The following is a 17,802-nucleotide window of genomic DNA, read 5'->3' as shown; positions in this document are numbered from 1 at the left end:
CACGATGGAAATTGTTCGTCATGCTGGCCTTTTACTACTTAAACAGTTAAGTTAGAGTTTTCAGTTGTTAAGTAAAATAACTTGGTTATATTGTAACAAAACACCAAATGTACACAATGTTAGTGAAAGATCTAAGCAGGACTGCATTGCACAAATTAATTGTATCCAGCAGAATTTACTTTAGAGCAAACCCCAACAAATGCTCAGACCCTCCTGAGTTTCTAATAAAATGAGCAGCCACTCCCCCCATCCCCTGCCCCCTCTATTCTCTGGGCTTGCCAGCCTTTCTCTCTGCTGCCTGTCACTAAACAGATAGCACAGAGTTTATTGATTATTTCATTGCTCTGCCTGCTGCATGGAATTAGGCTCACTACCTGCCTTAGCTGGAGAAACTCCTTAGAGAGCCTCCTAGACACTGCTGCCAGGGAGAGAGGAAGGGAGGGGGTCAGCAGCCTCTCTTTTTGGGTGAGGTTTGTATTGGCAGAAGACAAGGCATCAAACAGCTGCTTGCACTAGAACAGCCACAGAGAAAGAACTTGGAAATTGGGATCATTTTGTCCCCCAGCTCTGCACTGCAGACTACCATTTAGATCTTCATGGGAAAAGTGTGGAGACAGCAAATGTACCCTCAGTATACCACCTTCTATTACCCTCAGTATCTGCAAGCTAAGGTACTGTATGATGTATGTTGCTATCACTGGCTATGTGCTTACATGTAACAGTCCTTAGTAGGAATAGCAATGTTCTAATCTAATAGAACCCTGTGTGTTACAGAGACTAGCTGGGACTAACTATAGTCAATTGTGGTCCAGGGTGTTTTACAGGCGGGGGTGGGGTGATGCTGGGAGGGAAGAGACTCCTGTTACTGAGATCAGCCTGCATTGCTTTGCAACGTTGCAAAATATGGGATTGTGTGTTCCCTAGAGGTGACAGTGTCATCACAGGACTACTGACAGTAGCTTTATAATCAGAGAAAAGGATGCAGATTTTGATATGATTGACACAGAAAAAAACAAGTATTTATTACATATGCATTTACTTGGCTTAAACACAGAATTGGGGTCCCCCACTAGTTTTGGGTACTGTAGCAGCCACTTGACTGTTTTATTTTTATTTTTTTAACTATTCATTTAGAACATCCATCACAAGTATTATGATTTAATAGTATGTTATGGAGAAGTGTCAGTGATTGGGTAAACAAAATTAACAAACTGATAGTTTTAACCCCATCAGTGACACTTGTCTGGTTTTAAAGAGTCATGCTATAATGAATGACAGTCCTGTTCCAGCTTCCCTATGAGAACCCCACACCAGTGTCATGTGATAATGTTTTTAAAAGTGTCAGTGATTTCAGGCCACAGTCTGACCTGTCCCTGCTCAAACGATCCGGTTTCAATGCAAAAGCACAAATGTGACTTGCTAGTGAACACAAATGCTTGATTAGAAAAATAAAAAAGTATAATTGACCCCATTCACTGGGTAGCTTCACGTCATTGCAAGATATGAAACATATATTTCTTCCATACTATTAGCATTATATTCCCTGATCCATTTTTTTCTAATAGATGAGAGAGTGGTGATTGTCCCTGCTGGCTCGCCATCCCCCAAATTGCATTATCCATATTGTGATGAATCAGCCTTTCTCCTGACCTTCAGCTGAGCCACATGATTCCTGGCAGATGAGCCTTGTATTCAGACCAGCTCCAAGTACCAGAATGAACCCAACTTAGCTTGTGTTCTACAAATTACAAGCTATCTGCTTATTTCCTTTTAAACTTTACAGTTAAAGGGACACTATAGTCACCAGAACAACTACAGCTCAATGTAGTTGTTCTGGTGAGTATAATCATTGCCTTCAGAGAAAAGGCTGTATTTACATTGCCCCTAGGGACACCTTCAAGTGGGCACTCCTCAGATGGCCGCTGGAGGTGCTTCCTGGCTCAGTGCTGCACAGTAGGCTGCTCTGCCGTTCAGCGTCTCCACGCTCTGCATGGAGACGCTGAATTTTCCTCGTAGAGATGCTGATGGGCCAAAACTGTGTTTGGCCCCGCCCCAGTGCCGATTTTAGTCAATCCAATGCTTTCCCCATGCGAAAGCATTGGATTGGCTAAGAATCGGCAATTTTGTTGATGTCACCAAGGGGACGGGGCCAGTGCTAGCAGGCGTGCGTGGCGCTGGACATAAGGCGAGTTTTCATTGCTTTTAAGGGAGCTGAGGGGGGGCAAGCCATCTAAATGGTGGGTTTAACACTAAAGAGTCAGGAATACAAGGTTGTGTTACTGACTCCATAGGGTTCCTTTAAAGGACAGAAAATAACTTGGTATAGGCAAGCCAAAAAAATATGATTTTATTTTTTTCTTCTAACCATTTTTTTTTTTTTTTTTTTTACACACATGAGAAATTCAACATACATCTGTTACGGACTGCTCTAGTCCTGGAGGGGTTAATGAATGTGATCTATTGATCTGATTTCTCTTAGCATCACTTCCAGAGCCTCACCCTCGAGTCTGAGTAGGTTTCTGCTAAAAGGCATCATTCTGATGGATGAAAACATTTGTCACAAATCAGCAAATACAACTTAATTGCATTATTCTCTGGAGTGTTTTCTATAGAGATTTGGTTAATTTCAAACTACATGAAAAATTATTTTTTATTATTATTATTATTATTATTATTATTATTATTATTATTAGAATTTATATAGCGCAAAGTATTCCGCAGCATTTTACAATTATGGAAAAGGGATTTGAAGAAGGCCCTGCTCATAGGAGTTTACAATCTCTTCTTCACTGTGACTTTAACTTTAACCCTTTCAAGTCCAAAGATGTTTTTAAAATGCAGGGAAATTAATATTTGTATAAATAAAATATATGGAGACAGGCTACAAATGACATTATTCCAAAATAAGTAGTGCAAGGAAATAGTTACTTGCTAAATTGGGAGCTGAACAAAGAATTTTCCATTTATAGCCAGAATAGCCGTTTTTTTTCAAAATGTAGCTATATTAACTGGAGAATTATACCACTTTGGCTATTTTCGTTATGTTTCTATGTCCTGGTTTGTTTCCAACAATTGCTAATATGGCAATGGACCCTGGAAGGTTTTAATTGTCAAGATTGACTGTTTAGCTGCCAAAAAAGATGTGACATGCTGGCTGAGATTTATAGAGCTGCATCTTATAAATACTCTAACTGTGCACCTTAAAGGGATACTCTAGGCACCCAGACCACTGCCACTCATTGAAGTGGTCTGGAAGCAGTGTCCCTGTCACTCTTCCTGCAATGTAAATGTTTTAGAGAAACGGCAAGACAGTACTAAGACAGCCTCTAGTTGCTGTGTATTGGAGGAGCTTCTGGGATTTTACTGAACTTTAGGTCGCCTAACCTACGCTATTGGCATGAGGACATCCTGCATCAGTTAAATCATCATAGGAAAGCACTGAGGTGGGGAAGGGAGAAGCCTAATGTACTTGCTGTGCATAAGCCTTACAGCTCTCCGTCGGATGACATCAGAGGAGGCGGGGCACCAACCCAGCGCCAACAGACATCGGTGCTGGAATCGGGTGAGTAAAGGTGTGTTTTTTTGTTTTTTTTTAACCCTTTATCAAGGAGGAGGGGGAGGAGCGAGGGAAGGGGCACCAGATGGAATAGTATCCCTTTAAAGAGAAATCAAAGTGGGGGGGGGGGGGGAAAGAATGTACAGTGCTTTATAACATTCAGAAATGTACTGCATGTAATTCTCTCTCAAATCCATGGTTAAAAGAAAAAAATGACTTCTCTTGTATAAAATGGCTCAAATTTCTAAAGCTGCATTGACAAGAGATCGATTAATGTTGTAAACTGATTACCAATGAGCAATTGATGGTGTCTGCAGAGCATGACGGATATGGGCCTTATAATAGGATTAAAAGGGTCACATCTTACTGAAGGGGTTATGATGCAAAGAACCCTTCAGTATTTCCTCTTAAAAATGTTTCATTCTGGAGATACGTACTGGTAGGGCCGCCTCCCTGGGATGTCAGTTAGCCAGCTGGATTACTCTCTTCCTGGTGGGCGATATATGTTTTTTTTTATTTTATTTAATTTTGAGTTTGAGTCTCGTGTCCACAAATGCAGCAGGGTTACACCAGATGCATTGGACAGGCTATCCATGGCTGGGTGAGTTAAACTTAGTGTCAAACCTGCTGCAGCCTAGCTCTCTGGCTACCTAACTCTAAGTTCCTGAAAAAAACATATATTGGCTCTAGTTTTGACACTTGTTTCCTAGGTGCAGAGGGCAGAGGAAAAAAAAAAACCTCATGCCATTCTGTTGGGAATTTATGACCTGTTAATTTGTGTACAATAAGATATCTGCCATGCTAGACTGTAACTCTTATCATTGACTTCATAAATTATTGGAATGTATATTGAGCCAACGCATTCGGCAGCGCTTTACAATTTTATTAAGGGGATATTTGACATCAAGTAATTGGCATAAAGAATATTAACAGAAACAAGAGGTGAAGACGGCCCTGCTCAGACGAGTTTACTATCTATCATTTCTCATGAGAATCTGGCTGAGGCTGGTGGGAATTAAAATATATATGTGATACAATGGGATACTGAGTGAACAACTTGATAAATGTCTTATGGGACAATAACTCCAATTAGCCACATGCAGGAGTTAACTGAGTCTGATAATTTAGTTGAGAAGCTTTGGATATGAAATTTGGTCTCAGTGCTTCTGGATCTTCTGAAGCCAGCTCCACAGCTAATGAACAGTATATATTTAGGGTTATGGAAATTGTGCAAATTTTTAGTATATACAGTTTTTATTTAGTTGTTTAATTTTTTTTAACAGATCTTTTGTATGCATTAAAAAAATATGCATTTTTGGACATTAATATTGCCTTAGACACATATTTTTAAACGGCCTTCGTACCACAGACTACAATTCTCATCAAGAGACCTGTCCAAGGCCAGATATGCATATTGGAGATTTTAGTCGCCAGGAGCTGGAGAAAGCAGAGATTGCCTTTTCTTGCCTATCAGATGTTCAATAAATAACTGTCTGCTGGTTTTCATGCTGTTGCAATCCCCTTATATTAGTCTATTAGCATGCACATGTGGTATCACAGAGCTACGTAGAGTTTTTGCTGAGAAAAGCAGAACCGTCTTTGTTAATGTAGAATGGATACTGTGTATCTGATCCCTTGGTGTTTTTTAATATTTCACTGACATGCATGGGGAGTTTTCGTGCACACCTATTTGCGCATAAGAAATTTTCAATTCAATAACTGCTTGCTGTACTGAAGAGCATATGTCCTTGGTCCCCAATATCCTCAAATCGTATTAATCATATCGCAGTTAATAAAGAACACAAACTTGTCCAATGTTGCCTAGGGAAATATAAATAATTAGTTGTGTATTAAAGCAGAGTGAAGAAAAAATGTTTATATATAAATAGACTGTGTTTGTGTTCTTATGAGAAAATAGCCATCAAATATAACTGTAATCTGATGAGAACTTGCTAATCATTCCAAACCAAGGAGTTTTAACAGATACATGTTGAGAGCACCTGCCTTGTAAAGACTTCTCATTGAGCTGCAATGGGAAGTCTGTGATTGGACAGCCACAGAAAGCCTGGGCGGGGTTAGAAGGGGAGGGCTTGCAAAGGCTGCAGAGAAGAGACCAGCTGTTTTTTTTTTTTTAAATATATATATATATATATATATATATATATATATATACACTCCCCCCCCCCCCCCCCCCCCCCCCCATTCAATGACAAAATGCATCATTTAAATACATGCATGATTTTGATTTGGGTATGTCTACTAAACCGCTATAATTATTTAATTATATGTTATACAATGGAATTTTTGGGTGGTGTAGATCATCACAAGATCAGCCACTGTAGTACATTTACAGCATCTTTCTTTGAAATATTTCCATTGTAAAGGAACATAGCATCCAATGTACATTGTCTTTAGGCAGCATTTGACTCTGCATGCCCTATTGTATAATATAAATAGATTTGTATGTCTTTGTTAATGTTTAAGTTGATTTAGTCCCATCATCATATCTAGGTTTAATAAGATTATCATACAGTCTAGCTATTTCTGGAGAGAGGTGACATTACCCACCTAGCTCACTGTGCTGGTGATTTCTTTTTTTGCAATTAGAATTTTATTCATTTTTTTTTTTTTTTTTTAATTCAAAAAAAGGGGTACAGAAAAAAAGGGAAATAAAAGGGGTTGAATTAATATACATTCACTTTTTTTAACATATTATGTAAATCATCTCTATATAGTTTTCAAACTAGAATGTCTTATGGATATTTATCTTAAGGTTTAACTTGTCTTATATTCAATATATTTATATTTTGAGCTAGTGTCTAGTTCTAATATTGAATATATTTAAATCATAAATCCTTTTGGATCCCAAGTAGGGAAAGGGGAAACTAAATAAATAGATAAAGAGAGGGAAGAAGCAAGGAAAAGGGGAGGAATGAAGTAGGGGTAAGGGAAAGTAAAATCTCTGTGCCGATATACATTTGTTTTGTTAATTATCGGTTAGTTTGATTTTGATTCTGATCCAGTATCTTTACACTTTTCACATTTAGTAATTAATATGGAGGTTTTTGAAAATAAGTCTGCCACTTATCAGATACTTTAGGGGTTAGTTTTCCTATTTTTGTCTGATTCCACATGATAAGTTCATAGTCCACTGTAGTGGTCATTATTTTTTTTATTTCTTGTAAAGATGGCATGTTTGAAGATTTCCAATTTCTGGCTATTAGTGTTGTTGTTGTTGATAAGAGAAGAAATATGATTTTCCGTGAGACTTTGTCTATATATCCTGGGAGGGCTTTAAGAAGTATCATCTTCGGTGTGTGTTCAATCTTATAAGATGTAGCTTCCTGAGCTACTGATTCTATATCTTTCCAGAGAGTATTTACTTTCTCACATGACCACCACATGTGCAGCATGGTACCTTTATGTAAATGGCACCTCCAGCATATGTCTTCTATTTCAGGGAAAATTGATCTAAGACGGGTTGGTACCATATATATATATATATATATATATAAAATAAACTGTGAAGGAAGTTTAAATTCCGCCTGAAGATCAGGGAAAAGCTTTAAAGCTTCTGTTTTGTATAGATAGAAGATATGTGTAATTCCTCTTCTGCTCCATTGTGCGTAAGGAAATGTGTTGTTGCAGTCATATAAAATTTTGATAGGAGTCGCCAATGACCATGGGTGTGTCGAGCATAATTTTCCTCTATTTGTATCCCAGATACTGAGTAGAAGTCTGGTAGTGCGTAAGATATCCAGGGATATTTTTCGTCTTTGCTGAGGCATCCATATTAAAGAAGGTAGGTCAAAGGTTCCACTGTAGCTATTCTCTATAGCTACCCATTGAGGGGTGTTGTTGCTTGAAAATGCACTAACTATGTTAGATAAAATTGCCGAATGATAGTATAATTTCAGGTTTGGGAAACCCATACCTCCATCTTTTACTTGTCTAAGAATTAATTCTTTTGGAACTCGGGAATGTTTCCCGCCCCAGCTGAAGCGTATCAATATCGTCTGCAAGGTTGATATATACACTTGTGGTATTTTAATTTGTAATGATCTAAATAAATATAAAATTTTTGGTATAATAGACATTTTGATTGCTGCTATTTTTTCTACCCAAGAGAGGAACATGCTTCCCCACGATTTCAATTGTTTTTCGATATCTTTAAGTAGTTTTGTGTAGTTTGAGAAAAATAATTCTTTCTTATTTTTAGTGAATCTGATTCCAAGGTACACCAAGTGGTCTTCTCTCCAATCAAACCTAAATTCAGATTTAAGTTTTTCTTCTGTTGGTTTAGGTAAATTAAAGCACATTGCTTGGGTTTTACTGGTATTGAGCTAATAATAAGAGAGCTGACTATACTTATGTATTTCTTTATTGAGGCTTGGTATTGTAGTGTGTGGTTGTGTGAGTGTTAACAGGATATCGTCAGCGAAGATATTGAGTTTGTATTCCTCTGTCCCAATTTGAACTCCACGAATATCTTTGTTATGACGAATAGCTGTAGCTAGAGGTTCCAATGTCAGAACATACAGCAGAGGGGACAAAGGGCATCCCTGCCGTGTCCCGTTTGTAATATGAAAAGGTTTAGAACATAGGCCCATATTCATCACTGTAGCTATGGGATTGCTATATAAAGCTCTGACCACTGAAAGGATTTGAGATGGAAATCTATAGGCACTTAGAATTTCGTATAGGAACTGCCAATTAAGGCGGTCAAAAGCCTTTTCGGCATCTAGAGATAGCATTATGCTTTCTTGTTTAGACAGATTCAAGATGTTGTAGATATTTAAAACCTTTCTTGTGTTGTCTGGCCCCTGTCTACCCATCACAAATCCAACTTGATCTGTATGGATAAGAGTAGGAAGAAGGGATTTAAGTCTTTCCGCATATATTTTTGCATACAGCTTAGCGTCTATATTTAATAATGAAATGGGCCTAAAGTTTTGGCACATATTTGGGGTTTTTCCTGGTTTAGGGATGGTAATAATATTTGCTGATAAAAATTCGCTTGGAAATTTTTCTATTTTAGTTGCTTCATTGAAAAACTGAGTAAGAGCTTTGGCCAAGAGATGTTTAAAGGTGGTATAATACGAGTTGGTAAATCCATCAGGGCCTGGGGCTTTTCCTTTAGGCATTTCCTCTATATGTTTTATTATTTCTTCTGTAGTAATAGGTGTTATGAGTTGCGTTATCTGATTTTCTTGCAAGGTAGGCAGGTTTAATTTATGGTGATTTCTAAGGTAAATAATAATATTAATAGGCGATGTAGATACATCCGGTGGTATGAAACTTGTTTTCACATATGCAATGTTTTAACAATACCAGAGCCAGCCATATGTAATCTTGGTCTTGCCTAAGTCTTACTACCAACAGACAGTTAAGTTTAAGGTGTAACCCAACAACTTAAAGGCATCAGAGCTTCTTAAAAATGTATAATTTGTATTTAATGGTTTGCACTCTGCTAATGAACAATGTGTATTTATGTAAGATAAAATGATTGGTTGTCTTTAACTCGATAACTCAAACTTGGGGGGAAAAATACTCAACAGTTGTGTAAAATGGGAACAAAAGATACAGCAAAACATTAAATCTATCATGGACTTTTATAGAATATGGGCGGGTGAGAAAGAATCTTAGAATTTAGTCAACAAGAGGCCCCTCCCACTTCCCTTCTCTGGTCATATCTCTATAAGAATCCCTGCGGTATTTGTGGATAGAACGTTAAATGCAATCTATGATATTTTTATTTTATATTTGACCCGCCTACCTAAATTTCTGCCAGAAACAAATATATTTCCAAATGTATGAATGGAGAATTGTCTTTACAACAAATTACTTGACATCATGCACACCCATGACGGATATTCCGTATTCAACATATTTCAAGATTGGCAAAGTGTAAAATACCAACTCTTTAAAACAATACAAGTTTAAATTCTGAAATCCAAAAAAGGAGGCGCAAATGATATATGACTTTCAATGCGCACTTACATTCCATTAGATGGCAAAATGGTAATTCCTTCAGTAAACATACGGTAACTGTGAAGAATTGAGTGCTGAATCGCAGCGCTTGGGGAAAAATGGAATAAAAGTGGAATAAAAGACTGTATCTAATTCTGCAATTTTACAATTCATTGTATTCTGGTTTACATCTGATTGTATATTGAATAGTCAGCTGATATTGTCTTTATTCAAATGCCGCAAGTCATCATGTCTAAACCCATGTTTATTCCAAAGTATATTATGCTAGTGATGCCATGAGGCTCTCATTATATTTTGTCCAATTACACGTGCTAAAAATTCATTGCGCACATCCTAATTTAGTAAAGTTAAAAAGCAAATCCACATTTACATTTTAATTAGGAATTCTAATGGCAATGTGGCTTAGATCTCAAATAACTAATGCTTGAAATCCTAGTGACTGTCTACTTAATGGGTCGCATCATGTGATTTAGAGAAAACTGCCAGTTTGGTTAGTGAAAATTCCTTCTTTATAACAAAGCAATTGTCAAATCACAGGCTAAGTCAACCTACTTAATTATTCTTCTTAAACCATTCTAACCCTATCTCACATTGCACAACTCGTCCTACAAAAGGATTATCCAGTTAACCTTTCACGACTACAGCTACATTGCACATATAATATAGACGTGTTTGTTTGGATAGATACAGATAGCGGACTTGGCAATATTTCTTAATTTCTGGAAATGATACTCTTTACTTGTGCTCTTTGTATACTCTGTCCTTTCGATTGTAAGCTCTTTTGAGCAGGATAATTTTATTTTATTTTTTTCCATTTACAGTAATCCGCGACTTGTTATATGGTGGAAGTGTATGTATGTGAATTACTTTATAAATATTATAATTTATATATTTAACCAATACATCATCTGCTTGTTACTTTAACATGAAGTCGTCTGTGCAATTATTTCCAGTAATGAAAGGGTAATAATGCACAGATACCTTGTATTCTGGGGGCCTTAAAGCGGCACTGTTACTGTCTGGAGACTTTACTGAATTTGCAAAGACCCAAGATGGTGGCATTACCACTCAGGGTCCAGTAGACAGGGGAAGCAAAAAGGTGAGATTTGGTTACCTGAACCTGTCCTTGCAGGTGTCACCATCTTCCTGTGTTGTCATGTGCAAGAGTACAGCATTGAGGTCTATGGAGGATTCTGCAAGACCCCAGGATCATCCATAGACATAGCCAATTCCCTGTAGCCGTCACTGGTAACAGCTGTCGGGATTGATACTGTAACTCTGCTCAGAGTCCAAGAAAGTCAGGCTGAAACTCAGGAGACAAATTAGTCCCAACTTTGTATCTTTTGACGTGGTTGTATTTCAGTGAAATAAGTACAGGCTATCCTAAAACGGATTGAGGATGCGCTAGCAAGCATGTGCAAGGGAGCAGGAATTCCCCCACCCCCCCAACATAGACCACGAGCGCAGGGAATCCTCCAAATCTACGTTCGGGGAAACTTCCCTGAACATAAACATGCTCTCTAGCATGGGGAATCCCTTGAATCCCCACACTGGAGAGCTGGCCATAAGTGAGAGCTGTTGTAAAACAGGTAGGTCATTAAGTGAGAAGAGAACCACCTGTATTTCATAACGATTCTGTCTTTATGAAATACTAATCTTTAAAGGAACACTATAGGCACCCAGACCACTTCAGCTCAATGAAGTGGTCTGGGTGCCAGGTCCATCTAGGATTAACCCTTTCTGCTGTTCTTTAACCCTTTTCTGTGCTTCTCACTGTGGTTTTCACAGTGAGAAGACGCCAGCATCCATAGGAAAGCATTCAGAATGCTTTCCTATGGACTGGCTGAATGTGCGCGGCTCATGCCGCGCATGTGCATTCAGCCGATGACGGGAAAAGGAGGCGGAGAGTCCCCACCACCGAGGGAGCCCGGCGGTGGAAAAAAAGTATGTGTTTAACCCCTTCCTTACCCTAGAGCCCGCGGGAGGGGGACCCTAAGGGTGGGGGGGACCTAGAGACCCTATAGTGCCAGGAAAATGAGTATGTTTTCCTGGCACTATAGTGGTCCTTTAAAGATGCATAACAATGTCCATAACGGTCAAAAACTTGATCTTTCTAGATTAACAATCTTTTTAAATTCTTGGTAACTGGTAATGTTAAGGGGTTTTATTTTGTAGGGGGTGAATAAACTTTCATTCTTAGGCAAAAACAATGATCTATATATGTATAATATATATACACAGAGAAGTTGAGGGGAAATCAAAGTGACAAATATTCCCTACTGATTTAATTAAATCTTGACATATGCCGTTATGAATCATCAACATATCCCAAGACAGATTTTTAAGAAAAAAATAAAGAAAAATCTCAGACACAACAGTTTGGAAAGGCTTGGTTTCCACTGCTATCCCAGAATGCCTTCCCGAGCATGTAAATGAGCAAAGTACAGTTACTTTTTCAGATTTCCAAACTCTGTTTCTATAGGCTTCCTTTTTTTGTAACCGTCTGTGTCGTAGAACACAGCCTACAGAATTGACTGTTGCCTGTCCTCATTTGCATGTTTAGCAAGGAATTCTGGGAGAACTATGGAAACACATTGTCATATGGTAAGGCTTTTTTTAAATTTATTTCTTTAGGCATTGAACAGACTAAAATTTTTAGTCAAAAGTAATTATGTAAGTATATGCATTATTAAAGTTGAGGGGAAATCAGAAAGTGCCAAAAATCCCCATTGATTCAATTATACCTTGACATATACAGTTATGAGTCATCTACATATCCCAAGACAGATTTTAAGAAAAAAAAAAACTGATCTTAGTCACAACAATTTGGAAAGGTTATTTTATTTTTACAGCTCTTCCAGTGCATGCAAATGAGCACAAAGAATATAATTTTTTTTTCAGATTTCACACCCTTTATTTCTATTGGCTTCCTTAATAATGACAGCTGTCTGGGCTCATTTACATGTTCAGCAAGGTATTCTGGGAGAGCTAAGAAGAAAACATTTTTTGGATACGTACATGATCTAGAAGTGGGTATGTTTGTTTTGTACTTGAGGACTCCTTGGATTTTGTGTCCAGTGCTTTGATCAGTGATAACATACGGTTCAGAAAACAGCATTCCAGGGGTTTGGGCAAAACAAAGACTTTAAGGCTGCTCTTTAGTAAAATTATCATTAATAGTATTATTATTTATTCCAGTTTTTATTTGTGGAACTTTTATCAGAGTTACAATTGTATAGCAATATGACATAAATTATGTCATGAATACTTTTAACCCCTCCCCAACTCCCTCGGCCCTGCTTCCTGCTCCACCTCCAATGGTGTCCTCTCGCTCTTGAGCTGATGGTCCAATGAACTGTACCGCATGCACGTCCAAATGCTTCTCATAGAAAACCATTGAATTCTACGCGTTCCTATGAGCTACAACATCACAGTTGTAGAGGTATTAGCTCTGGTGGCTGTCTCAATGTTTTACGTTGCAGGATTACAACTCCAGGGCCACCTCAGATAATGTGGTCTTGGTAACTTTAGTGGTCCTTTAAGAAAGTAATACCAGTTCTAACACACTTAAATATGGGATCACTGACCTACAACATCCTTCAAAAACATGACTGACTGCATATCTAGAAGTACGTAGTGTGTACTTGGTTGGAATATTGTATCTAAGCAACAGATCATAGCACTAGGAATAGGGCTTGTGAAGATTTACCCTCATAATAGTAGACTGGGTTAGTATGCACCAAAAAGAGCCCTTAGGTCTTCATACATTTTGCAGAAAGCCCTTAGGTCTTCATAAACACTGATGGTTGGTGCACCATATTCACATAATCTGTAAACTCTTTATTTTGACTTTCACGTTCATGAATTACCCTGAAACTGTAACAGTTTCCAAAGAAGCTTGTCCATTATTGCAACAGCCTGTATCATAATAAATATATATATCCTCGCTGTTCCTGTACGTCTGGTTACTATTACATATCTGTTAGTCCACCCATTGTACAGCGCTACGGAATCTGATGGCGCGATATAAATAATATAATAATAATAATAATAATATATAGTGTAGATTGGATTAGCCGTATTAGTCCAGTAGACAAGATGCCAAAATAGCAGAGTATTGCAGTATGCAATGATACCTTTATTATTTGGAGTAACATAATAGAAGTGTTAAACTCTATCAGATTGATTTGTATTGCTTCAGACCTGGGGAAGAGAGGATACTCTCGGAAGCGTGTCTTTGAAATATTATGTTAGTCCAATAAAAAAGGTATCATTGCATACTCTTCTATTTTGTCAATATATATATATACACTTACTGCCTGGCCAAAAGAAAAGTCGCCACCAAAAAAAGTCACACACTCTAGTATTTTGTTGGACCGCCTTTAGCTTTGATTACGGCACGCATTCGCTGTGGCATTGTTTCAATAAGATTCTGAAAAGTCACAAGATTTATTTCTGTCCAGTGTTGCATACATTTTGCACCAAGATCTTGTATTGATGATGGGAGATTTGAACCACTGTGCAAAGCTTTCTCCTGCACATCCCAAAGATTCTTAATGGAGTTAAGGTCTGGACTCTGTGGTGGCCAATCCATGTGTGAAAATTATGTCTTATGTTCCCTGAACCACTCTTTTACAATTTGAGCCAAAGGAATCCTGGCATTGTCATCTTGGAATATGCCCATGCCATCAGGGAATAAAAAAACAAAACATTGATGGAATAACCCGGTCATTCGGTATATTCAGGTAGTCAGCTGACCACATTCTTTGGACACATAATGTTGCTGAACCTAGACCTGACCAACTGCAGCAACCACAGATCATAGCACTGCCCCCACAAGCTTGTACAGTAGGCACTAGGCATGATGGGTTCATCACTTCATCTGCCTCTCTTCTTATCCTGATGCGCCCATCACTGGTGGTTGCCCACTATCCTTCCAGTTTTTAATAATGCGTTGGACAGTTTTAGTAGTTTCTGCAATCTCCTTAGATGTTTTCTCTGCTTGGGGCATGCCAATGAGTTGACCCTTCTCAAACAGACTAACATCTTTTCCCTGACCATGTGATGTCTTTCGACATGGTTGTTTAAGAAATGAGAAGCTACTCATTGCATCAGTTGGGGTTAAATAACTTGTTGCCAGCTGAAACATAATCGCCCATGCAGTAACTATACAATAGGAGGCTCTTACCTATTTGCTTAGTTAAATCCAGGTGACAACTGAAAAATATCCTCTTATTGGGTTCTCACTATAACAGCTGCACAAATAGGTTCTCTCTTGTGGCTTTTCTTAAAGATACAAGTGTCAATGAGATACCAATTCTTATGTAGCATAAATTATAAACGGTGTGCTAAATAAGTGAATACAGGGATGTAAGATAATAGGGAGTACTACAGTAGTAAATTACACTATAGTACTGCACCAAAGATGAGGTATATAAAATGGAGTGGAGCTCCCAGAAAATGGGTCTGCTAATCAACAGAGAAGTAAAACGTAATCCTATGGGTATAGGCATAAAACAAATTACAGAGAGGAGATGGATTGATAAGCAAGGTAGATCTAAGGCTACTGGTATGAGCAAATCCAGGTCACAAACAGCATAACTGACACAATATGAGTGGTGGGAGCTACAGATATAATGAAAAGTTCCATAATGTTATATGACTCATTGAGCCAAACTACCCATAAATTCCTCACTCGTGAAAATCCGTCTATCCCACTCCTAGATCACCATATATCTGTTGGTAAGTGGTGTGCTGGACGTCCAAAACAAAATATATGTATTTAATATAATAATGATACAAAACAAACACACCATATTAAACTAAAAGTACCCTACCCCTCGTAGAAACCTGCCCTTATGGCTCCTCTAAAAGGTGTCTGGTGTCTTGTACTGTTAGCTCAGAAATGGATGACCTAGGCCGTGGCCAACTAGCGCCAGCAGCCTACACTACATAGTGGGAGAACAAAGAATATATGTATGTATGAACAAACACTTTATATATATATATATAAAAGAACAAGCACACCCAATTAAGATACAATGACAAAGAAATGGTGGTTAGAGATACATAGTTTAAAAAATCTGCAAGTGGTTAAAATTCAATAAAAATTATAGTGTCCAGTATTAAGGGTAGATAGTTTCCACCATAGTCTACCTTGCAGAAACTCAGACATGCATAAGGGCCTTTTCCTTCCAGCTGTAGGTGATCTGAGCACTGTTCAGGTTTGCTAGAAGTGGTCTTTTAAAACTCAGACTGCAGAGAATTCAAATGGAATTTTTAATTTAACGTCCAAAGTAGCCAAAGTGGAAGCATAACGGACATGGAGAATTTTTCCCGTTAAGCTCTTTTTGGCGTTAAATGTGAAATTCACGTTTAATTCATGAGGATTCTAATTTAAGTATATAATCCTAATTATTTGTAGTGTGACAATCCATTGCTTAAGCAACACGACTCCAGATCTTAAACCTTTTGGTGTCGGGTCGCTGCTTCTTACCAGGGTGTTACTGTATGCTAGGATCTCACTTCTTTATGAAAGATAAGTGGTTTCTAATATTTTAATAAAAATGTGTTCTGTAAGTACGAGATGCCTGCCTTGATTGATGAAAGTTTTTCAATAAAACTGAAACACTGACTCAACTAAAGAGTTGCTTTAAGCAGGAGTGTTTTTTTTCTCTGTTGGCAGTGCATGTGTGTGTGTATCAATTTGTGTTTTTGCTTTGTCATAGTTCATACATACTTGCTTTATTTTACAAAGAGTTGTGAATTCAAGTGCTTTATACATTTTGTACTTTTAACTTTCATTTGCTTTCCACGTACAGAATTAAACTGAGTATTGGAAGGCAGCCAGCTGTTGTTGGTCTGGGCTCGGGCTAAGCTTAATACAGTTTATTTAACTAGAAATGCATCTCAATCAATTTTTCACTCCAAAGAAAGTATGTGTGTGTTAACACCTTTCTTGGAAGGGCGCAGCATAACATTACTCAGCTTTCCCGTAACAGAACTCAAATTGCCTTCATCGTGTTTTTTTCCTTTTTTTTAACTAAATATATCTTTACAAGTATCTTGCATTCTATTTTATTAGATTATTTTGGAAATCAAACATATTTAGGAAAATAAAGGTTCCGGTTCCTCACCTGCTATCGCTGCTATCCAACATTGAAATTTCCACATTACCTGTAGACCTGCAGAGGATCTGGACTTTAGTTGCCCGGAGGTTCTTCAGGTTTCGTCAAACCAGTGCAGAATTGTTTGACAGAAATGGTGGCGAGCATGACCAAACATTTATTATATCATAACTGCTACAATAAACTGTAGTGGATATAGTAACAGAAAAAAACAGTATATTTACAGTTTTAGTTTCCCTTTATATTTAAATTGCATTAATATTAAGTCTCATTTCAACACTTTTCACCAATGAAGGTAGTAAAACGTGAGACTTAAAAGGAACCGGGGGAAAAAAAACTTTTCATGAATCAACACACCATAAACTTTGCATATGGAATATGAACTATTTTAAACCATTTTGCATTTTTATATTTTATTCTACTTGATCAATACAATGTGTTCATATAAATTCCTCTTAAATAAATAAAACTTTACAATGGTTAAAAAGTTTTGAAAAATATTTATTCCCTCAAGAAGACATGAAAGCATTATTTTCGGTATTGTTTTAGCCAAAGTTGTCAAACTTCAGCCCCTCAAATATTATCGCACTATAACTCCCATAATTGTCTGTTTGCCTATTGCATTCACAGGATTTAGAGACTTTAGTCCATCAATAACTGGTTTGGCATAAATACACTGCAAAAAAAAGCTAAAAAAAAAAAGTGTAGCTTTGTTGGTAATGTCCATTTTATGTCCCATTGCAATGTTGAGGACATTGATAAAATACATCTGTAAGCAGCAAACAAAAGCTGTATATGAGATTCATATAGTACGCAAGATAGTTGTCTTACTTTCACGTATCATACCAACTTATTATGCTAGCAAATAAAAATGTGTATAAATTAATCATTTTTCTTAATAGAAACATTTACGTTACTATTGCAATAACATACTATTTATCTATGAAAGGTCATATGTTGAGTTTTGTAAAGTGTTAATTATAGTACAATTTCTATTTCTTCTTTGGAATCTTACGGCTCGCCATTTATATAAATTGTACGTGTCTGCTTGACAATGTCCTAGGGAAAATGTTTTTGTGGAAAATACCATCCTGGAAACTGCAGATTAATTCACTATCGCGAACAATT

General features: G+C 37.4%; 1 protein-coding gene across 4 annotated transcripts in view; it reads left to right on the top strand.

Moving 5' to 3' along the window:
- The first annotated feature begins 332 nt into the window (after positions 1-332).
- RBMS1 (RNA binding motif single stranded interacting protein 1) overlaps positions 333-17,802 on the top strand; it is a 286,395-nt gene continuing 268,925 nt past the window's right edge. For 2 of the 4 annotated variants that reach the window (XM_063429665.1, XM_063429662.1), the window contains exon 1: positions 333-671. In XM_063429665.1, coding sequence (XP_063285735.1) covers positions 597-671 — 75 coding nt within the window. In that variant the 5' untranslated portion in view covers positions 333-596. The remainder of the gene's footprint in view (positions 672-17,802) is intronic. The other 2 variants (XM_063429664.1, XM_063429660.1) reach the window with 1 other exon arrangement.

Source organism: Pelobates fuscus, chromosome 8 (genome assembly GCF_036172605.1).
Source record: "Pelobates fuscus isolate aPelFus1 chromosome 8, aPelFus1.pri, whole genome shotgun sequence".
Lineage (NCBI taxonomy): Eukaryota > Metazoa > Chordata > Amphibia > Anura > Pelobatidae > Pelobates > Pelobates fuscus.
The sequence above is the reverse complement of the archived record's forward strand: the minus strand, read 5'-3'. Positions and strand labels throughout refer to the sequence as shown.